The sequence below is a fragment of the Ursus arctos genome, unplaced genomic scaffold, assembly GCF_023065955.2.
Source record: "Ursus arctos isolate Adak ecotype North America unplaced genomic scaffold, UrsArc2.0 scaffold_19, whole genome shotgun sequence".
NCBI classification, from domain to species: domain Eukaryota; kingdom Metazoa; phylum Chordata; class Mammalia; order Carnivora; family Ursidae; genus Ursus; species Ursus arctos.
Window position 1 is genome coordinate 33603823 of NW_026622863.1, and position 23820 is coordinate 33627642.

Below are 23820 nucleotides of genomic sequence, written 5' to 3' on the forward strand. Positions count from 1 at the left end.
GCTTCAGCGTTATATGAAATACAACACCTAGGATTATTTTTCTGAAACCTGGGAATTCTGAGTCATTGATCTGCTTTGGACCAAATTTGGTAGATCATCTACACAGACTGATTTCTTGAGCTTTGTTTAATCATTCCAGGGAGGAATAATATGAAATTCTCGACTCTACAAAATTATGCCAAAATATTGTTGTATTCAGTAAACAGTCTAGTCATAGATGCTCATTTAGGAGTGCCAGCTACCCTTGCGAGCACACAGGTGGCCCCGTCCATCACGGATTCGCCCAGAAGAGTTGTGTGTCTCTCCACCGGGGTCAGGCCTGGGTGTAGGGCTCAGCCTCAGGCAAGGCCTGGGGACACTTCGCGGCTTTGTTTGATTCAGAACCTGGGAAGAGTTTAAATGTCAAGGTTTAGATATTTAGGTTTAGCCCTAAAGACATAAAATGTGAATAAACCAGTTATTGTAGTTTGACGTTTTCAAACATTTTCTTTCAAAGGCCTATTCAGGTCCCCATTTTTACCTTTCCGTGAGAGCTCTTGAATTTGTTCCTTCCCCTATGTCTTAGAGACGTACTGAACCTGGGGCCAAACTGTATTCCCAGTTCCAGCAAACTGCTGGATACCAGTCAACGTTCAGATGGAAGAGGACTCCAGTGCTGAGTGAAGGTGTTTCGAGTGTGGCAGCTGTCCGCTAGCCATGCTTCTGAGTCGTTGTGTGATCTTGGACAGGTCATTTTGCTTCTGTGTTTCCTAGAATTCAAAATATGGAAGCTGCTACTTTGTAACGATCTGGGAAGAGTTCTTTGAAATAAAAGTGGTGTTCTTGGTAAAACAGTTTCACCTTTGTATTTAGTATCCCGACGCACTAGGTCTAAGCACTAGATTAAGCCACTGGCTTCTCGGATACTTCCTAGCAGAGTTAGAGATACAGGAATAACGTCCACATGCCGTGCGCTCCAGTAGCGAGTGGAGGCCTGGACGCTGGGCGTTCTTGAGGGTTTAGATACATTCCCGAAGTCTGACTGGGGGCTGCTATACCCCAGCTATGTCGTTAGCTATTAAAAGGAAATTGTTTGGTCCAATGACCTTAAGTGAACATTATTATATAGCAGAATCTACGGTTGTTGTGGTGGTTGTTTTTTAAACAAAAACCACTTTTATTTTGGAATAATTTTACACTTAAAGAAAAGTTGCAAAAATAGAGTCCCCGTTAAACCATTCACCCAGCTTTTCTTCATGTTAACATCTTACATAACCACAGTACAGATATCAAAATCAAGGTATTTATGTTGGTACAATATTATTAAGTAAACGACGGTCTATATTCGAATTGCATCAGCTCGTCCACTACTCTCCTTTTCCCTTTGCTCTGGGATGCCACGCGGGATCCGACAGCACATTGAGTTGTGTCTCTTTCATCTTTTTTAACCTGTGATGGTTCCTTGGTCTTTCCCTGCCTTTCATGACCATGATATTCTTGAAGGTAATTGGTCTGTGTTTTTATAGGCTATCTCTTCATTTGGAGTTGTCTGATGATTTCTCATGACTAGGCTGAGGTTAGGCATTTTTGGCAGGAATACCATGGAGGTAATGCTCCCCATCGAGGAGGATGTACTGTTTCCATGTCTTATTACTGGTGACGCTAACCTTGATTACCTGGTAAAGGTGGGGTCTGTTGGGTTTCTCCACTGTAAAGTTGCTGTTCTTTCCTTTTAATTAACAAATATCTTGGAAGAGATCATTGAGAACATGCAAGTACACCATTTCTTCTCACACTTTCACCACTAACTAAGCACCCGTCAGTGGACCCACCGGCAGCAGTTACAACTGTGGTGGTTTCCTAATGCTGATCTTTCTATTTCCCTCATTTTGTCTACATTCATTAACTGGAATTCTGTAAAGAAGACCTGTCCCTTCTTCCTATTTTTTTAATGTGTTGAGTTACTTACTGATATCAGTATGGACTCGCAGACATTTATTTTATTCTATGAGTTATAAATCCAATACTGGCGTTATTTTGTTGCTCAGTTGTTCCAACTTTGGCCTTTGGGAACACCTTCCTATTAGCTCTGTGTCCTTTGGACACACCCCGTCCTTCTTTAAGCACTTCCTGTCTGGCAGCACAAGATGCTCCAGACTTATCTTGTATTTTCTCTCTCAGCTGGGGGATTGGCCACCTCTTTATGGAGCCCTGGATCCTTTCTGTGGTTAGTAAATTGATTTTCAACGGAAATGCCAAGGCAATTTAGTGGGGAAAGAAACATCTTTTCAGCAAATGATGCTGGAGCAACTAGATAGCTGTATGGAAGAAAAGTGAACTTCTACCTCATGACATACCCAAAATTCAACTTGAAATGTATTGTAAAACCTGAATGTAAAAGCCAAAACTATGAAATCTCCAGAAAAAAGCATAGGAGGAAAACCTTTGCAACCTTGGAATAGGCAGGGATTTCCTAGAAGGACACAGAAAGCATGAACTATTTGAAAAAAATAAAATAAAAAAAATAAACTGGAATTCATCAGAATTAAAAACTGTTCTTCAGAAGGCTCCATTAAGAAAATGAGAAGATAATCGACAAGCTGGGGAAAATATTCACGATATATGTTGTATCTAACAAAGGACTTGTATCCCCCAAACAAAAGAATCTTGTAGTTCAGTAGGAAGACAGAAAACCCAGTTCAAAAATAGGCAACTCGGGGCGCCTGGGTGGCATAGCGGTTGAGCGTCTGCCTTCGGCTCAGGGCGTGATCCCGGCGATCTGGGATCGAGCCCCACATCAGGCTCTTCTGCTGTGAGCCTGCTTCTTCCTCTCCCATTCCCCCTGCTTGTGTTCCCTCTCTCGCTGGCTGTCTCTATCTCTGTCAAATAAATAAATAAAATCTTTAAAAAAAAAAAAAAGGCAACTCTTTGAGCAGACATTTCACAAAAGAAGATAGGTGCAGTGGCCAGTGAGCCCACACGGAGACAGGCATCCTCCTCCTCAGGGAAGCCCACACCACTAACAGCTGCGGTCAGAAAGCCCGACAGGAGTGAGAGCAGGCAGTAATGCTGAGCCGTTGCAATTCCCAGATGTTGCTAATTGGAATGCAGAATGGCACAACACTTCGGAAAATAGTGCAGCGTTTTCTTATCGAGTGGAATATACCTTAAAGCGTATAACCAATCAATTCCGTGACATAGTATCCACAGAGAAGATTTGCAGTCCAGTGTCCACAGCAGCTTTATTCACCGTAGCCAAACCCTGGCGGTTACCCAGAAGAACACAGACAGGCGAATGGGTAAATCAATCTGGCCTATCCATATAATGGGACACCACTCACAAAGAAACGAATTATTGATGCAAGCATCCGTGTAGATGAATCTCAGGAGCAGGTGCTGAGCAGAAGAAGCAGATTGAAAAGTGCATGCTCTTTACATTTCAGTATATGTGGCGTTCTAGAACAGGCAAAACCAGTATCCATAGTGACAGGAAGGAGCTCAGCGGTTACCCGGCAGTGGGGATGCGGGTCGAGCTGAACTGGCGCGGTGCCTAGTACTGTTGGCTCACCAAGGTTGGTTGTCTGCCTAGACCTTGTGGTCATCCTCTTGACTTCCTTGGTTTTGCCCGTGTGTTCGTTTTCAGGTGGATCTATCTTAACGACCAGAACTTATGCATCCCCGCCAGTTCCTCTTTTGTTTACGGGGCTGTACCCATAGGAGCCAGTATTTACGTTATCGGAGATCTTGACACAGGTAAGAACGTTGTGGTGATGTTGCTGGATCTGTCTCCTGGTGACTCCAAGGCACGTTGCCTCACCTCTGCTGCTTCTCACGGTCTAGGTACCAATTACGACTACGTGCGTGAGTTTAAAAGAAGCACGGGCACCTGGCACCACACGAAACCACTGCTTCCGTCCGACCTTCGCCGCACCGGGTGTGCAGCCTTACGCATTGCCAACTGCAAGCTTTTCCGCCTGCAGCTCCAGCAAGGTTTATTCCGTATCCGTGTTCATTCACCTTGAAGAGGAGGCAGAGCAGAAGCAGAGCTCTTGACCAAGCGCACCGTAACACGGCTTTCTGCGAGGGGGACAGAGGTGGCCGCCGAAACTTGCTCTGTGTGCCGGGCTTTGTATGGTAACTCTGCTGGTCTTACTCTAATGCTTAGAAGCCTGAGCTTCCGCTCTCGTTTGGGAGAACCCATAAATGTTGAAAAAGCTCTCTTGGAGGAATCCGTTCCTCCAGTTAGATGTGTCTGCAGACAAACGGAGGCTAGTCAGTGTCCAAAGGAGAAGGGAAGTGGGAATCGGTATCATGTAAAATATTGACGTTAAAGTCTGAAGGTGCATTTTCCCTGAAGGGAACTCCTATCTGAGTGACTGCGGTGTTCAAGTACCTGGCTTTGGTAAACAAACAAAAATCCGTATATGCAAATCAACATATCCAAACATACCAAGATTGCTTTTCTACTGCACTTGGAAGGAAATATCATGCCTAACCCTGCCCGACAAATTAAGGTTTGTGCCTAAAATGTTAGATTGGACTATATGCCAGTTAGTGTCCATTTACTACTAGTACTGTGTCCGAAGAATCTTTTTTAAACTATATTATCATGAATTGAAACTAAGATAAAATTTGTCTTTTGTGACATTCTATCTTAGTCATCTAAAGGCTCAATAAATCCATGAGTCAGGTTGCAGCCCTCGTGTGAATTTAAGGGAAGTTGTTAACTTCTGTATTAATTCAGATACATCATGCCATAATTTCTGGGGTAGTGCTCTTGGAGTTGTGAAGGATCTCATGCAGTGCCATTCCTCCTTGCAAATTATCAGAACCATTTTATAAACACGAGGTCATTAAGCAGAGTAGGAGATCTTCTAGAAGAAAGACCTAAGTCAGACAAATCATAAAGGTCTGCTGTGACTACAGAAACTGTCCAGATAAAATATATAGGGATCAAAAACTTCAATCTGTCCAAAAGCACACAAAGTCCTGTTTACTACTGTTTAGGATTGAAAACTTGTCTTAGAATGCGCACCTGCGTTAAGAATCTAGTCTTTGTAGCAGAATTTTCTCAGTGCTGTTCTCTAGCAAGAGTTTTACACAAATTACGTTATAAGTAAAGTTTGGCTGGTAGAATAAACTACCTCAACTTAATTTCATTCTGTTCATAGTAGAGCAAATTTGTCTCTTCCTCCTCCCTCTGCCCTTTTCCCTCACTCCTGTGTCACCCCAAGCTACCCCACTTCCCATTGGGGGAAAAAGTCTGTCTTTAGTAGCACTTATCTTGTAAGGTACTTTGTTTTCCATTCAAATTATGCCACCTTAGTGTGCAATCAGGGACTTCAAAGTGCTTGATGATGTCATAATTTGAATTTTATGCAATATCAGATTTCTAATCAATTTAATACAGAGCTCTTCATTTCTAATAGTTTTCTACAGCTTTTTTTTCCCCCTCTTGGTAAATGGCTATAAGAAGCAGTATTTTGTCTTAATGATTAATAAGTGTATAAATGTATCCTTTGGTTATAAATTTGAGAATAGGAGTTTCTTCTGGAAACTTCCTAGATGGAATGCTTGTATGCTATTAACAACATGCATATGAAACATCGGTTATGTTTCCTCACCCATGAATGGAAAAAAAAGGGTAACCCCCTCTCTGCAGTTGTTTTTCTTACACCTGTTAGGAGTCAGTACAATGCTATAAGAGTTGCTGGAAGAAGGCTTGCCTGTGGGGGTTCTAAAGAACGTTGTGTGTGGCAGAAGATCCTAGTAAGAGAAGGCATGCGGCGTTTGTCTTCTGTGCTGGAGGCACTAGGCCAGATCCACCACACATTCACGTAACGCAGTCGAATTCGATGTATAAAGCAAAGCTGACCTTTTTTCTTTGTATTGTGTACCAGTCATCTGTAGTCTGCACACCTTCCCAGTGATGCCTGGGATATCTTTTCATCAAAGCAAGCCACGTGGCCACCGCAAAGAAAGCAAACTTCTTTTTCCAATTAGATATTCATTTTTTAAGGGAAACAAATTGCTAAAAAAGTGAATTTTCTTTGGTAACATATCCTGTACAGAACAGAACCTTGGCCTTCAGAAGTTGCAGTGACTGATGTCCTGTGAAAGCCATGGCGGTCAGCAATTCTGTCTCTTTAATTTCTGAAGTTTAAAATTCTTCCCAGTCTACGCCAGGCCTCTCCAAGGAGACAGTTCATTGTTTAGGAGTGAATGGGTCCCTGTTGCAATATTTTCAGTGCCTGCATGACTTGGTCGATTCATTTTATAAAAACAGTTCTTTTTTTAGTTTTTTATTCAGTTCATTGACACGGTAGCTGCAGAAATTAGGTAATGTTTTTTAAAATAAATTTGCCACATAATATGGGATGCTATAACCAACAGAAGCTGCTAAGTGCCGAACTGTTATTTTCCTATATATAATATATATATTAAAATATTATGTTGAAGTGTAGGCATATATTTAACTTTATTGTGTTCCAAAATTAATCATGACTTTTTGTAAATGACAGTTACTTCAGTATGTGAAATAAATTTTAACTCATTTCATGCAGGCTTGTTTTAACATTCCACTTATGCCTTGAAACATCTTTTCTTGATAAATTTTTAATACTTCTTTTTCATAAGGCACTTTTACCAGGCATAGGTTGGAACTGGCAGTTGAGGATAGATCTTAAATTTTTAAATAAAATACCTTTGGGGGAAGTGCAATGTATTTTCATTATCCCGCCAACAGAAGGAAAGTTGTCTCAGGTTAGAGTCAGTGAATACTTAAAGGATCTCTCCTAGGCTGCAGTCTAAAACAGGCTTGTTTGTTTGTGTGTTTAACGCATCCAAATATAGATTTTCCGAAGAGGTGTTTAATTTAAAATGAAGTGTTTTTTTGTGAGTGTGTGAGTGTGTGAGAGTGCTTGTAATCCTGTGAGAGGGAGAAGTGTGAGAGGGAGAGAATGTGTGTGTGCTATTGTGATTCGGTATATATGTTTACTTTTTCAATTGTAGTTCCAGACTACATATATTACTGTCTCCTGGTGCTTCAGATAAATTCTTGAGCCCGTGGCCCTTCAGTTTATACTACTGTGTTAAACTCACATCGGGTATAAATATTCATGGAGTTGTAGTTTGTAGGAAGTTTTACTTGGTGTTTGCATTTCTTTAGTGAGATTAAAAACAGTGTTTACCAACTAGTATAGTTGGTAGGCTATAAAGACTTGGCCCAAGAAATGTTTTAATTCATTGTTTATTTCATAAGTTCTTTATTTCATTGCTGTGAGGAACTGAGAGCTAACAGTAGGCTTTGCTCAAACTGCGACAACCAACAAAGAGTCTTTGGGCGGTGATGGATGGTATACTCTTTGTACTGAAGTGTCTCGTTGTATCGCCACTTCAATGATGATTTGAAGGTGCCATTTTTATAATTTATAATGGGGTAGGTTCTCTAGGCAGCATACAGGAAGCACGTCCTTATATTGACCTGGGAGAGATAGGGCTGTCTTTGCTGTGGTGCCTCATTACGCATGGTAGTAAGTTAGGTTTCTAGAGAAATTCTTTAACTGCCTTGGTCCTTTGGGGTTCCATTTGGTGCATTCTTACCTACTTCAGTGTACCAAACCAAAAAGTTTTCCAAGGAGTGCTAAAAACACTGCAGTATTACCTTCTTGCTGGCCTGCTTGATTCCAGAGGAGAGCCTCCTGTAGTCAGATGAAGACATTTGATTATCTGGGGAAAGAATGAGGTGGCGCTTGGCATGGATTTAAAAGGTGCTGGAACCCCCTTAAAAAGCACCTGGTGGGAGAGAAGGGTGAGACTGCCTTGTTCTGTGGCTGCCCCTCATATATTTGAGCCTTCGGGGAGCCAGGGAGAGAGAAGACTCTGATTAGTGCAGAAAAGCTGCCCTGGGTTTAATCAGCAAATGCTTCTAGAGCACCCATCAAGAATTCTGTTTGGATTTCTGGGGAGCTGTCACGCTGCCTTCTCTCTGGATCATAAAGTCCTTGTGGGCAGCGACCCTGTCTTGGCCATCTGGTGATCCCAGTGCTTGGCACATAGCAGGTAGTCAGTAAATGGTGGGCCACCGCATCCAGTACCCTCGTAATCAAAGCAATGTTCTTCACAGGACTGAGAAGTCCTCTCCATGAGCGACTTATTCTGCTGGATTTTAAATGAGAAACTTTATACACAGATGGGCTGGTCTCATAGAGTAAGAAATTAGTACAGAATAAAAAATGCAAAGTGCCTGACATATGGACGCCAACCTCTGTGGTATTCATATGTTCTGTACAATTTGAGGGACCGTATCCTCAGCACACCTAATGCCATTTATCACATTTCACGTTGGGTTTTATTTATGGTTTTTTATATGTGGCTCCAAGCCTTTTCCAGAACATAGTGCTTTGATCCTCACATCTCCGTGATGGATGCAGTGCCCCCCGCCGTTAGACAGAGAGCAGTCTCTGAGGCCCAGTAGGTGTGGCCCCGTTTCCCACCTCACATGTGAGTAGAAACCAGAAGCAGAATCCGGGTCTTTGTATTACCATTTCACTGTTCAGCCTCTCAGACTCCCACTTAATTTTCTAGGCATACAAGTATTTTTAGTCATAGAATAATCATTTGTGGTACAACTTAAGCCCCCAAACATGTCCTTTGCAAGTTACACAGATATAAACTGAAAGATCTTTGGTTTTCTTTGTCAGTTAGCTATAGGAAATTTAAGAATTTATTAAGGTCGTAAGAACAGAAATACTAAGTATTTGTGTTCGACAGAGAAGTACTTTTTCCTTTTAAAGATCTAAAGCTTCATTTATATTGCTTTTCTTGCCACATCTAATTAGGGAAAAAAGATTGTGTCTTAGAATGTTGGAGAAAGTATTTTGCTAGCTTTCTAATAGCCCTTGAAGTACTCTTTCTAGCCAGTTGAGAAATTACAGAAATGTATGGTATAAAGGTGAGGGATGACCCATTTGCCCATATTGGAGAAGAACATGAAATCAGGGTGAGGTTTCGCTGCCTGCTGGTGGTAAAGTCAGTAGTATTGAAATAGAGACTTCTGCTACTGTTTTGGCAAGCCAACTGGTAAAACTTGTAAAACTTTTGTATTTTTCGGACGTGATTCTATTTTAAATCTTAAATCTATCTCAGCTTTGTCTCATGGCCATCCTTGTGTTTACGTGACATCTGAGGAGCTTAGTTATGCCTCTGTGTTCTTTGGTCTAAGCGCACACAGTTGAGGAAGGTTTGTTTGCCTTTCATACTGTCGCTGAAGTTCTCTGAGTGACTGGGTCTTTAAACTTCTCCCCTTCCTCATCACATCACATATGTGATAAATAAAACAGCATTGCATAATTACCTAGGGGGAAAGACCTGTCGCCTTCTCTCTTCTTTTTCTTTCTTTCTTTTTTTTTTTTTTTTTTGAGATAAAAACTTAATACTTTAAAATTGCTGCTCAGCCAAAATTTAGGCTAATTATAGTTTTCAATATTGATGTCCTCGTGGCCCAACAAAGCTGCTGTAAATTCTTCAAGTCACTGTGATGCGCGTTAGAGAAGTTAGAAGCCAGAGGAGGAAGGCAGCCCACACGGCCTGGGTGCGTGCTGCCTTCCTATCAGGCCGTTCCCATGACCCGTATGAATATGTGGCCACTTCAGATCATTCAGGCCCCAAGCAGATGCAGGTTCAACTTTCTTTCTGGTTGGCAAATCATATTTATTAGACTTTTATTTTTAGCATTTCCATACAGATGATGGGTTTTAAAATACCTTATTTTTATTGTTCCTACTCCTCATTACAAATAAGGCATACATTAGAGCCTTGGGTTACATTTTTTCCGGTCAAACCTGTGAACTTGGTATAAATACGACTCTGACTCTACGTAGCTCTCTTTATCATGTTTCCTGTTTAATTGGATGAGAATTGCATGCACTTATTCCCTTGTTCTTTTTGTTTATAGGAAAAACTCTGTTCTCGGCTACCTCATTATGTAGTGTTGTGCTTGATCCCCTGCCAATTTAGGAGAATTCAACACATTCTGTCCTTTAACAAAAGCCTGGAAGCAAGCAGCGGGCGGCCTTGAGGAATACAATTCTCTAAGGCATATTTTCCATTTTACTACTTTTTTTTTTTTTAAATAGGCACTTTTAATCAGGAGGAACAATCATTCTCCTAGAGCTGCTGCAAAGTGATTACTTGAAACTCAACTTGAACTTTAAAGAGTCTTTAAAAGACTATGTTTTCGTAACGTAGGAAAGTAGTATATTTAAACAGCACTGCTGCGTAAAACAGAGGGCTTACTCCCCATCCTGTTAGGATCAGACAGGAGAAGGTGTCTATGTGGACTCTAACCCAGCGTTTGGAGTTTAGATGCTTGGGGCCACTGTGTTTCATTGTCAACAAGGTGCTACTGTGAGCGGTTTAAGGAGCTATTAAGAGTGTTTTCATGAATTTTTTCCCCAAGAATCTTTAATTTTGATGAAAATAGGGGCTTATTAGTAGATTCCTCTTCTCTTTCGGTTCTGATAATCTAGGGTTTTAAAATGAAATCTGAAAGTGTTTCCTAAGTACAGGGTTGAGGTTGACCAAACAGTGCGGAATGGCATTATACTTAAAGTCATTGAGTGATTGGATTTGTTCTGAGCACCAGTGGAACGTGCCTTCTCCACGTGGCTCTGTCCTCGCCAGCGTCTGTTAGCTTCCCTGGTCAGTAAGTTAGGGGGAGCCGTGAGGCCCACCGATTCCTGCAGTCAGACCTTCCCTTCCCAGAGTTGTTTCTCACGGGAATTACCCAGCATCCCCAGTGCCCAAAAGAGTTACGCCCGTTCCTAAAAACCTAGCGTACCGGGAATAGCTTAGGGACCAGGTAAAACCTAACAACAGAACTGTCACTGTGCTCTCACATAATCTAGTTTTCCAGCCTGTACTTTTTAGAGCAAAAGGCAGAGTTTCTCCCCATATGACAGTACGTCAGCACCACGTGGGGCTGGCAGCAGGCATGAGACATTTCCCTAAGTGGTTTCCAAGAGAACCTAAACTTACCGCCTTAGAGCCCCAACCTTTTTATTTCAGTTATTTTGAGGAAAACGTGTGTAAATACTTTGTGTACTTTCCCAAGCAAACCCAGTAGCTACAAGCATGCACGGGCCATGGTGCCAGGTGCAGGTGGGTTCGAAGACTAGTACCACAGACTGTGACCTTCAGGAGCCCTTCAGCCCTGAAGCTCAGTTCCTTCCCTGCAGACATAGGAGAAACGGGGGTGTTTACTTCTTTGGGCTGCTCTGAAGATCAGAGATGTAATGAAGGTGAGAACCCGGGCCCGCCGTGGTTGAGCCGTAACCACTGCCTCCGTGGCCGCTGATTATGTGAGCCCCAGGGGTGGGGGGATGGCACTGCCCTCGCTGCGTGTCCTGGCTTTTGCGCTTCCCCATTCAAACGTCTGCTGCCACAAGGTCTATAAGTAAATGGATATATGTGTTGATAAAATGATTTACTTTCTAGACCTGTGCCACTGCTCTCCTTCCGCTGCTCTGATATTTGAATTCAGGATGATTCTATAGAGCTGAACCATCCCATAATACGTGCTTGGAATATTTAGAGTTGTTTTAAATAACCCTCAATTCAGAATTTGCCTAATGAAGCCCTCTAATAGATACTTAAAACTCTTTACCAAAGTTGAATCTTTCTTTTTCCCCTAAGATGTCACAAGTAGCAACCTATACTGGTTAGATAAACTGGAGATATTTTAGATCTCTGTTTGAGATCATTATACCTATTCTCTCTTAACTTGGATGCTATGTGAAACTTAAGCCAACAAACAAAATTTGTGTTACAAATGTGTGTGTGTGTAGAACTTTTGCACCTTTAGATAAAGTAGGGTTATTTAAGAAAATGATACGAAAAGTGAGCTCCTTAACCCTTCCATACAGTCACTTCCTCTCCGGTTCCCACCGTGGGACCGGCAGATGCGGCAGCATGATAGACATTCTGTAAAGTCATTCTTGCTCTCTCTGTGAATAAGAAAAGGAAGGAGAAACAGGGCTGACCATGCTGAGAACTGGACGGAACAGCTGTGCCAGAAGCGCTGCCGCGAACGACCGCAGGTGCTGTGGCTATTTGTAACGCTTTTCTTAGTGACGTGTATAAAAAATCTAGAAGGCTGAGAAAAGTGCTGGGAGGGATTAAGTGTTGGGTGTGAGGGTCCACAGCACCGTGACAATCTAATAAATGGCTTAATAGAGAGTCTTATATCCAGGTTCAGAAAAGATAGTTTCTAAATGAAAAAGAAGAAAAAAGGGGTGGGGTGGGAAATCACTGATAATTTGAACCTAAGCCAACTGTTTAAAAACAAGAATAGGGGCGCCTGGCCGGCTCAGTCGGCAGAGCATGTGACTCTTGATCTCAGGGTCGTGAGTTCAAGCCCTGTGTTGGGTGTAGAGCATACTTTAAAAAATAAATTAAAAAAACAAAAAAAAAGAATAGTGTTTGTATGTGGGACTGGTAGCCAGAAAAGGAAGTCTGTTCTGCTACTTCGTCCACCAGCTGCACTGGATGGGCACCGGGACCACGGCTTGTAGCTGTCAGTTCCAGGGGCCACCACTGGAGAGGCCTAAGGCTCTGGCCTGTGGGACGTCTTTAGAACAAGCAGGTGTGCGTGGCTCAGGCCAGCAGCAGACATTGAAACAGAGTGGCCTCATGGGAAGATGGGGGCCCTCCAAGGCACCAAGTGCTTGTCTCTGAACATGCTCCCTAGGAGAGTCCTTGCAGCTGTGACCAGTGGCATGACTGCATCGGGGAGAGAGCTATTGCTTTCTGACAGGATACTGGTCACCGTCTCCAGAGCTCCCTGCAGACAAACAGTTTAGTTAAAAAAAAAAAAAGGGGGTGGGTGGGTGAGTTTGTACTTTAACACTGATTTTGAGAAGAGTCTTTGTTCCTTTCAACCTGTGCTCCCTCTCCTTTCCTCCCTGTCCACCTCCTGTCCATGGCCTCCTGACTGTGAAGCCATGGCCTTCTTCAGCAGACCTTTCAGAAATAGGCACAGTTTTAGTGATTTCCGTAAAAGCATATTGTCAGGGATTCCATAAAAGCATAACAGGGATTTTTGCTTTTTATTTACTTCTTGCTTGAAATCTGTTGGTGCCTCTGCAGAGGTAAAAAAGCTGATAAGTGAAAATTGCATTCTTTCAAGTAGGGCCTAGGTGACCGAGGCCAGGGATGCTCTCAAGGGGGCTCGTGTGCTGGGCCCATTGGGCTGGCCGATCTCCTCAGGCCCCTTCCAGCTCGATAGAGTCTTGTCGTCCTTTGAGAAGTTTCCAAGGGATCCGATTCCTCTCGTGGTTTTGCTTTCCCTCTTCTATGAAGGCACAGGCAGTCTTAGTCCTGGAGGGAAGGGAGGAGGGAGGCCGCCCTTCACTCCACGTCTCTTCTGGCCCCACTGGCCTTGGCAAAGATCTGCCCCAAAACAGAGGAACCAGGCGTCAGCCGGGGCATGCCCCCAAGTCCTCGGGAGGAAGCCGTCTGTGCTCTCCCATCTCTTGGGTGCATTTTCTCCCGATTTCTCGAGTTGTCTTGGCTTACTAAAAAGCCCTGTTTGAACCAGTGTTGGCTTTCCTTCGCACGTCCCGCTGCGACTGCCCAAAGACCCCGCTGGAGGAGTCTCCAGGAAACAGGCGCCGCCTCGGTTGGCACGTCTCTGCACCAGTTCAGAGCCTTCAGTCAGGGTGGAAGAGCTTGTTTCAGTCTTGTTTTCAAGGGTCCTCGTATTTACACGCTCTGCTTGGCCTTCCCACCCTGCCCTCTGCTCCTCATCCCACATCTGGCCCAGCCGGGGGTTTTAACTGCTTATAAAGTATATATCCCCAAAAAGGGGGAAAAAAAGAAAAAACTTTTAAAAAAGACAAAAAAACCTCTTGTTCCCCAGACCATTAGCCTAAAAATATTAATTGAAAAGGCATTCTTCTGGGAGCTCCTGACCCAGCCTTTGTGACTAGCACTTTGCACAGCCAGCTGGCCCTGGCTGCAAGAGAGCCAGACCTGTCCTCGCAGGCCCCCGGGGAGCTTCCCAGAGGCCATGCCACCCTGCTCCTCCCGGGTTAGAGCTCAGGCGTGGGCGGCTGCAGAGCAGGGGCTCCTGAAGCAGCCGGCCTGGGGCCCCGCGCGGCCACCTCCTACACAGGCTCCTCTCTGGGCCAGGAGAAGGGGCTCCAGACGCCACACGTACTACCTCAGCACCCGGCCGCCAGGCACTGTGCGGGCCCCAGGTCGCCCAGCGAGGCCTGCTCGGGGGTGCCTGGGGAACACGCCTGTGCCGCAGCCCCCCCGCACACCCGCCACAGGGCCTCGTCCCGTGGGCTCGGGCCCCACACCGTCCTTTTGAGGGTTCGTGAGAGCGCAGCGAGACCGTGGTCTCCTTTTCTCTTCATTAGCTCTGACTTAAAAACACACGCCGCTCAAATTGTGAGTAGAATTGGAAATTAGAATTGCTCGTTTATAATCGGAGAGAGACCATCTTTTCATATTTTTTTCAAAATGGATTTTTGCTTCAGAAGAAACTTCAGAAAATACATGTATTACTATTAATCTAGCATGTGCTTATTGAATTTGACTCTTAACGCTTTGTAAAAAAACTATGTAGGATCTGGTACATGGGGCAAAAGGGTGTCCTCAGCTTAAAAACCAATTTATGTGGGTTCCCAGCATCTTTTTCCCTCCGTGGGACCTCAGAATTCAGGTTCTCCATGAAAACAGCCAAATTCCATGGGGCAGATAATTTTATGGTGGGAGATGTATCAAGTGGCCTTTAGTGGAGAAAAGCACAGACTTTAGCAACACTTGCTTAATTAAATCATCAGTGGCTTTTTCTGCTGATGGGATTCTTTTCCTTTTGACTCATTTGTAACACAGCTTTTGTTTGGTTCCTCACTCCTGCTCCCCTCCCTGTCGCCAGGGACACAGCAATACCTGTTTTGTTTCGAATGATACCATTTGTGAATTCTGACAACGGAACAGCAGGAGTCATGGCCTCGGCAGAAATGTCGAGAGCCCACGGCAGCCTACCGTGCGTGAGTGTGCCCCCACCGAAGTGGGGTGGTCCGCATGTGTAGCAGAAGCAGCTCCCCTCTCCACCCCCGTCCGCTCCCATCCTCCTTAGAAACCTTAGTAAAGAAGCATGATAGGCAGGCTCGGGCAGACTTCATGTTATCACTGTACGTTCCCGGTAGCGGAGATGCTTGTATCTCTCCGTGAGTGAGATCCATCCATAGCTCATGAGACGCCTGTAGATTCATTTGGTTTGTATCACTGATGCAGAGCTCCTGCTAGAAGAAAACCTTCACGGGAATTCCTAAAATGGGACTGTAAATTCAGTTTGACTCTCCCGAGACTCAGGTGGGCCCTGGTCCAGCAGAATGGCCAGTGACGCCCGTGTTGGCCGGTGGCCTGCGTGGTACCACGTGTAAATGCGTGACAGTCACCCTTGTCAAGAACTGGTTTTTAGCACGCTCTTGATTTGCCATTTTGATGATTTTCATGCCATAAGGAAAATTTCACAAATACAAAGTTCAGAAGACACCATATCAGAATTCATCTGGTTAAACAGCAGTCTTTGTTTAATTAACATATTTATGTTTTCTGACCTAGCACGTACAGTTTTAGTTTAAACCCTGCAGCTTTTATTATCTGATTAGATTCCAAGTGGAGCAGCTGCCCAGATGTGCGTTCGACTGAGGTGGTATTGTGTGTGATAGGTTTCCTCATCTTTCAGGAAACACCTCCTGCTTTAAAAAAACAAACAAAAAACAAACAAACAAACAAAACAAAACAAAAAGCCCACCGGAGATTTGCAATGAAATACAGAAGCTGAAGGAAAGACATTGTATGGACAGTTGAAAATATTTGCGGTTCCGGGAAGCTGCAGCTTGTAGAATTGTACTCAAACTCAGTAGGATAGTAGAGAAATTGTGCTGACTTGATTTCATTGAAATGTCATGTCTCAAACATCCTGTGGTCCAAATGTATTCGTTTGTTCTGTGGAGTAACTTTCTGTTCCTTTGCTGGTATGAAATTTAGCCAAGTGGAAGTAATTTTGAATTAGTAACTTTTGTTACAGCGTTGCTTTATGGTTTACAAGTAATACTGATGCAAAAAGGTTACGTTCACTCGTCAAATCCAGTAGCACGCACTTTGTTCACCTGCCTCAGTGTGTTGTGGGGTAACTGCGGTCTTTCCCTCTCTGCCAGCACGGGAGCTGTGCTTTGGGAACATCCGCAGTCGTGCCGTTCTCTTGTACCGAGGATCAGTGAAAGTGTTTTATCTTTTTTATGTAGTTTGTATTGACTGGATTTTATAACTGTAAGAAAACAGAAACAGAGTGTTGTATTTTGATCTGAAATTTGTCTATGGTAAAGTAATTTTGTTTTATGTATTGGAAGTTCATTTAAAACTTGAAATATTTTCTAGAAGGGTACCGAACAAAATGAGTCGTCTTTAAGCTGTTTAATTAACCTAATAAAACAATTTGATGGGGAAGGCATTCTGATTGGTTCTAATTTTTACAGTACCTCCCAGTAAATTTGCATCATTGATAAAGCTTGACTTGATTTCTGAACGGAAGTTGTCTTTTTTGTGCCATGGCTGAAGCGGTTTGGGTCTCAGCTGCCTCGGTGCTGAGTCTTGATGTGAGATCAACTCCTTGACGGCTACTCTCCATGGTCATTGCCTTGGTGGCTTCCAGCCCTACCAGAATAAGTCTCTACTGTGTCCTTCCCACGACAGTTTCAGATTTCCTTTTCTTGGAAGAGAGAAAGAAATTATACTTCAGAGTAATAGAGGAGCTTGATACCAACAGTGAAGTTAAATGTTGGAAAATTCCTTCTTTGGCAAATAGAAGTCTTCTCTATAATTTCCTCTTGCTGCCGTGCCCAGAGACAGCAAGCCTGCAATGACCAGTGCTGCTGAAGACTTGCCAAGGGGCTATCTCTACCAGAGGTCAGGGGCCAAGAGCTTAGAGAATCTACTAGTAATGTCAGTTATGTAAGTCTGCCGGAATCACTCCTGAAATCACAGCAAGACAAGAAGAAATGGAACATATGTAATGGAATGAATATATATTTCTTTCGTGTGTGTGTGTGTGTGTGTGTGTGTGTGTGTAATTCCTCCAGGGTCCTGGAGGAATATATTCCAGATTGCCTGTTATACATGGGGGAGGGGTACTTTGCTGGTTTTGATGCAGGTGGAGACAAGCACCTCACATGTTAACTCCCTTCATCCTCCCAGCAACCCATTTTATAGCAGAGAAACTGAGACCCAGAGAAGTTGTCACTCTGCCAAACCCATGGGCCTAGTGTTCCGGGAGGGGACAGAGCTGGGATTCAAGGCCAGGCCTTCCAGCGCCTTATGTCTCTGGGAAGGGGACAGACCTTTTTGAAAGCCACTCATTTGTTTCCTTAACGGCCAAGGGTGGAAAATCAGTTTTGGGGCTGAAGGGGTCAGATGGGGGGAGACTCCCCGATGGGAGCCCAATAGGAGGGTCCATGCTGTTACCGCCACCATTTTTAGCTGAAATAAAAGCCAGGGAGAGCCAAGGTCTTTATCTTTTAAAAACTAAGACCAGGGGTGCCTGGGTGGCTCAGGCGTTAAGCGTCTGCCTTCGGCTCAGGGCGTGATCCCAGAGTCCTGGGATCGAGCCCCACATCGGGCTCCCCCGATGGGAGCCTGCTTCTTCCTCCCCCACTCCCCTGCCTGTGTTCCCTCTCTCGCTGGCTGTCTGTTAAATAAATAAATAAAATCTTTAAAAAAAAAAAAAAAACTAAGACCAAGTTTGAGTGGGTTTGTGTGCATTTTGTTTTATTTTAAAAGAAACCTGTACTCGTTCATTTCTGTGTTTTGACAGCAAAAAAAACAAAAAACAAAAAACTTGTAGCTTTCTGGAGAACTTGAGGGAGTTCATTCCTGTGACCTGCCTGTGGTTCAAAGTAGCTTCTGAAATTTGGGTGTGAGGGGGGCGTGCTCTGTTATCTGCGCTGGATTTTTTCTGAGGGCGGGGTCAGCTGCTTCCGCCGGCCCCAGTCCGTTTGTTCCCAAGGATCTTTCTCTGCACACCACGCATTTCCTATTAAGAAAGTCGCCCCAGGGGCTGCAGGGGCTGTGGGCCGTTAGAGCAGAGGGTTCGAGTGCTAGGATGACCTTGGGAATCCATTTCCTGGGCTGGATCTGTGAGGTGGGGCTGATGGTGTCTCTGCTCTGCTTTCAAAGTGGAGGATCAACACTTGACACGCGCTAGGATGGCTATCCTAAAACAACGGAGGGTACCCAGGGCGGCTGAAGGTGTAGAGACATCGGAACCCTCACGCACTGCTGGTGGGGATGTGAAATGGTGCAGCTGCTGTGGAAAACCGATCGGGACTCCAATACGCGAACGTTCCCAGCAGCATTGTTCGCAGTAGCCACAAGGTGGAGACAACCCAAATGTCCATCAGCAGATGGATGGATGCTCACGCTGTGCCCCGTCCACACGGTGGAATATCATCCAGCCAGAAAAAGGCATGAAGCGCGGGTGAACCTTGAAAACATGATGCCACGTGAATGAAGCCAGACACAAAAGGCCACATAGGCTTCCATTTATATGGAATGTCCAGAAAAGGCAAATCCGCGGTTGCCGGGACCTGGGGGCAGGGGGTCTGGGGGGTGAGTGCTAATGGGCACAGGGTGATGAAAATGTTCTGGAATAGGTAGAAATGCTTGCACGCCATGGTGACTGTACTAAATATCACTGAACTGTGCACTTTTCAATGGTTTGTATTATGTAAAGTTCACCTCAATAAAAAACAATGAGGGATGGAATAGAGCAATGACAAAAACAGATCAGCTCGGAGGCTGCCTCCCTGGGGAGATCGAGGGAAAGGGGAGCCAGCTGTCAAACACCAAGTGCTGTGTGCTGCAGAGCCAGCGAACAAGATCTGGACGAAGAGGGCCACCTTGGGGGTGTGGGCAGGCCCCTCGGGGGTGGCACCCCCATGGGTCTGCCAGTGTCTGGGGTGATCTGCAGATGTTTTCCATGCCATCAGGAAACTGAAAGGAGCCTTCTGAACTACATTTCTAAATTAGGTTCAAGAGGAGCCAGCCTACCAGTTAAACACCAGACTGCTGGGTTCAAATCCAGTGTCTGCCACCAACTCATTCTTTGGCTAGAGCCTTCCCTCCCCCCCTCTCCATGCCTCGGGTCTCCCGGGGACAATGACAGGATGTGTGGCCACAGGGTTGTGGGGCAGAACTCAGTGAGCTAGTATTCAGCCGTGGCTGAGAGCCGTGGCCCATACTCGGTAAGACCCTGTGCTGGTTATTACGCTTTTGTCTCCTAGCTTCAGTCAGCACTGCTACTTACAAACAGCTTGGGAAAGGAGCTGTGTTTTGCACCCTGTTGCTACTGCCCAGCCCAGCCTGCCTCTTCTCCAGTGGCAGTAAGAGCCCCCTCTCGGTCCCAGAGTGTGGCAGGGAGGTGAGATCGCTCAACCGCTCACCACTGTCTAGAAACCTCTGCTAGGTTGTTTGTAGAAAAGGCAATGCCCATTCCCCCAGGCTGGAGGCAGGGATGCTCAGAGAATTCCCAGCCTGGGGAATCTTACCGTAAGGATAGATATATTTTTATCCAGCAGGATATACTTATCAGCTAGGGCCAGGAAAGGGGAAACTGACTAACAATTCCAGCCGGGCCAGATTCTCCAGATTCTAGAGCCACCGCAAGGGCTGTTTCCCCTATGCAGCCGTGAGGCAGGGAGGGAGGAGGAAGAGGAGACATCACCTGCCTGGGGAGTCAGCTCCTTAGCCATCTTCCCCCGCACCCTTTAAACTGCCCAGAGACTTGGTGGCCAGCATCCACTGAACACCCACCCTCCCACGCTGGGTCCTTTGTAGCTGGTTTTCTTCACAACATTCTTAAAGATCATGACTCTCACTTAATAGATGAGAAGGTCACAAGCTGTTTGAGTCCCTTGGTCCAAGTCATGTGGCTGGTCTCAGGCAAAGCTGGGATTTGAATCCAGGTCTTTGATACCCAGACCTGTGTTCTTTCTACAACTGTCCTTTTGCCTTTATGCTATCTCTTTTTGTCATTAGACACAACAGTGGGACTGGCGCTAACGAAGTGTCCCCCCCCCCCAGGGGTCCCCTCAGCACCTGGCCCCAAGACGTGACCAGAAGAGCCACCTGTGCTCGGGGACCTCCCTTTGGCTACACTCATTGTGCGGAAAAGCCTTGAGACACCTTAACCCCTGTGGCAGATGGGAAAATAACCCCCCCGCCGGCCGCCCTGCATCCCAAATATGTTCATGTCCTAATCTCCAAACCGGTGAACCTGTGAGCTGACCTAGCCAAAGGGACTTCACCGATGTGATTCAGTGAAGGGTTTTGAGATGGGGAGATGATTCTGGATTTTTCAGGTGGGCTCCAGTGTCATCACAAAGGTTCTTATAACAAACAGCGAGGCCAGAGGGGCAAAGAGAAGATGTTACAACAGAAGCAGCAGAAGTTGGAGTGACACGGCCACAGGCCAAGGAGCACGAACAGCTTCCGGAAGCTGGAAGAGGCCAAGGGACTGGTTCTTCCCGGCAGCCTCCTGAAGACAGACCACCCTGACTGCAGCCCAGTGAGACCCTTGTTGGCCTCCCACTTCCAGAACTTCCCTTTGCAATCTGCTATGGCGGTTTTTGGAAATCCCACATGTTACTCTCCTGCTTAAATACCCTTTGCTGCTGTCCCACACCTTGAGAAGAAAACCTAATCCTCACGCTGTAGGCTCTAAACCACTGCACTGCAAGGTGTCCCTTACCCACTGCTCCAGCCTCGTTTTATGACACCTCCCCTTACCACAGGATCCGTCTGTGACCACAGGGCATTGGTGCCTCTTCACCCACCACTCAGTCAGCAGTCAGGCTGGTTGTTGTGATGGGGGTGGTCCAGGAGGCGGCCAGAAGTGCCCTTCTGGAGGCGGGGCTGTGGCCCGGAAACCGAGGAGGGGCAGCTGGCCGAGGCTCAAGGCCTGGGGCCCTGCGGGGAAGGGCTGGAGGCTGACGGGGAGAGAAAATGCAGTTGGCACCAGAGCCAGACCCATCCTCTGTGTCGAAGATGCAAGCATTTCTTCCAAAGACACGAGGGACCACCAGTTTTCGCATTCGCGCCGGGTGCGCCCGGCTCGCAGCTCGTTGGGGATCCTGCTTCTCCCTCTCCTCCCTGCTCGGGCTCTTTCTCGCTATGGCTTTCTCTCTCAGGGTTGGGAATTCAAGCCGCACGTCGAGCATAGAACGTACTTTTTAAAATAAATATAAAAGAATACAATGGAAGATGAGCCACGACTCCAGGTTTCCTCTGGAGGGACTGGGTTAGCTGTCATCTTCAAAGTGGTGTCTTGTGACAAGGGGCTGGAATGACGAATGTTTATAGAAATAAACACTTATTCATTCTTCCAACAAATATTTACTGAACACCCACTGGGAACCCCACAAGGAGCAAGACACGCACGCTCGCGTGTCTTTGGAGGAAATGCTTGCATCTTCGACACAGAGGATGGGTCTGGCTCTGGTGCCAACTGCATTTTCTCTCCCCGTCAGCCTCCAGCCCTTCCCCGCAGGGCCCCAGGCCTTGAGCCTCGGCCAGCTGCCCCTCCTCGGTTTCCGGGCCACAGCCCCGCCTCCAGAAGGGCACTTCTGGCCGCCTCCTGGACCACCCCCGTCACAACAACCAGCCTGACTGCTGACTGAGTGGTGGGTGAAGAGGCACCAATGCCCTGTGGTCACAGACGGATCCTGTGGTAAGAGGAGGTGTCATAGAACGAGGCTGGAGCAGGGGGTAAGGGACACCTTGCAGTGCAGTGGTTCAGAGCCTACAGCCTGAGGATTAGCCACAGCCCACCTCCAGAAGGACACTTCTGGCCGCCTCCTGGGCCACCCCCGTCACAACAACCAGCCTAACTGCTGGATCAAAGCCACCACTTAACGCGTACTCTCTTCCGTCGTTTACCCTCACAAAAACCTGTGAGGTGTTTTCAGAGGAGAAAATAAAGACCCAGAGAGTTGAAGTCATCTGTAAAATGAATAAGGAGCCAGCATGTGTCATCCTTTGTGGGAGAGGGATTTGAGTGCTGTGAAAGGGGTGGGCCCAGACCACAGCCACAGGCCAGAGCTCAAAGGCCTCCTCGCTGAACCTGAATTTCTCCTCCCTGGCACATCCCAGGGAAACCAGGGGCCAGCGGCATGTGACTTAGACGGAAACAGGGTGCGTCCCTTCTCGGGAATTCTCAGGAACTTGGCTCAGTCCTGGGCGGATCTCCCACAGCCCTTGGCAGAGGCAGGGCTGGGATGACTTCATGTTTGCATTAGACGCTTTCAGGATGGGACAAAGCTTGTCTTCATATTTCAGGCTGATGACCTCGGTCTGAGTGGGTGACCTCCCTCCTACCTGATGGAGGGTGAGATCCAAACTCATCGGCATCTTGATGCTGAATAAAGAGTGACATAGACCCAAAGGGCGTCTGAGCAGCCCTCCAGCATTTCCTGACACCTGCTGGGTGCCACCCACTGTCCCTCGTGCCCAGGACACCACCCCTGCAGTGGAAACTCTGGCCCGGTGCATCTCGCTTTTGCTTGAGCACTGAAATCACCCTGCCACCTACACTCGGGCTCCACCTGAGACCAATTAAATCAGAATCTCTGGCGTGGGACCCACACACTGGCATTTTTCTAAAGCTCCCGGGTTGATTGGCAACCAGGGCTTAGAGCTACAACACCAATGAATAAAAGCCCACGTGTTGAGCATTTATCTTGTACCAGGCTCTAAGAATTTAATATTTACAAATATTAAGTCATTAACTCTTCACATGACCTCTTGGAGGGAGGTATTATTACCATTATTCCTATTTTACAGATGGGGAAACTGAAGCACAGAGTGGTGACATCATTTACCCAGTGCTGGTGAGTGGCAGGCCCAGGATTAAATCCCAAACAAGCTGATCACTGAGCCTGTGCACTTAAACACCACACACTGCTACCAGATGGGATAGGACAGGCTTCTGTAAACATGGACAAAAAGAAGATCTGGAAATCAAAGTGGGCCACAGGCCAAATACAAATGTCCCTTTAATGGAAAAAGCATGGATGATTTTGGAATGAGGAAAGGTCTGAGTTCAAATCCTTGACCTGTCGCTGCTCCATGACCTTGGGCAAGGAGATTAGTATTTCCATGCCTCAGTCTCCCCATGGGTGAATGAATGCCCACCTCGTTCAGAGCTGGTGAGATGGCAAATGGAAAACACTTAACACAGAGCCTGGCTAATGGGGTGGAGGGTGTTCAGTAAGGAATAATCGTGCATCTTCCTCCCTGACCTCCCCATGTCCACCTTGGTGCGTCCCCAGAGAGAAAACCTGAAGGGGCTCCTCTGAACCTCCTGGATCTTCATGAAGTGCTGTCTGCCTGGAACTCACCCCAAGGAGCTTAGAAAGGATGTTGTTGGAAGAGGCTGTCCCTCTCCAGCCAAGGAAGGACCTTTCTTTACTCAACATTCCCAGTCACGGAGATGGATGGGCCCAATGCCTTCTTCACTTTCATGCAGTCCTGTCATTCTCAGGAGTAATGGGTTCCGGGACGCCTGGAGAGCCCTGGCCTTCCACTCGGCAGTGCCGAGGGCCCTGCAGAAACTTTGGGTGAACAGGTACCAGGCCCCATGTCCTTCGCACCTACCCTGCCTCAGTTGCTTCTCAAAGAAGGAGCTGCCAGACAGAGCTGCAGAAGGTAAGTAAGCAGCTTTCGCAAGAACGGGAGCCCACCGCCTCCAGGGTGATTGATGGGTCCTCAGCA

General features: G+C 46.2%; 1 protein-coding gene across 2 annotated transcripts in view; it reads left to right on the forward strand.

The window, feature by feature from the left end:
- GAN (gigaxonin) overlaps positions 1–16503 on the forward strand; it is a 61835-nt gene extending 45332 nt beyond the window's left edge. For both annotated transcript variants that reach the window (XM_026495298.4, XM_044382522.3), the window contains 2 exons: positions 3623–3732; positions 3820–16503. In XM_026495298.4, coding sequence (XP_026351083.1) covers positions 3623–3732; positions 3820–4001 — 292 coding nt within the window. In that variant the 3' untranslated portion in view covers positions 4002–16503. The remainder of the gene's footprint in view (positions 1–3622; positions 3733–3819) is intronic.
- The last annotated feature ends 7317 nt before the right edge of the window (positions 16504–23820 follow it).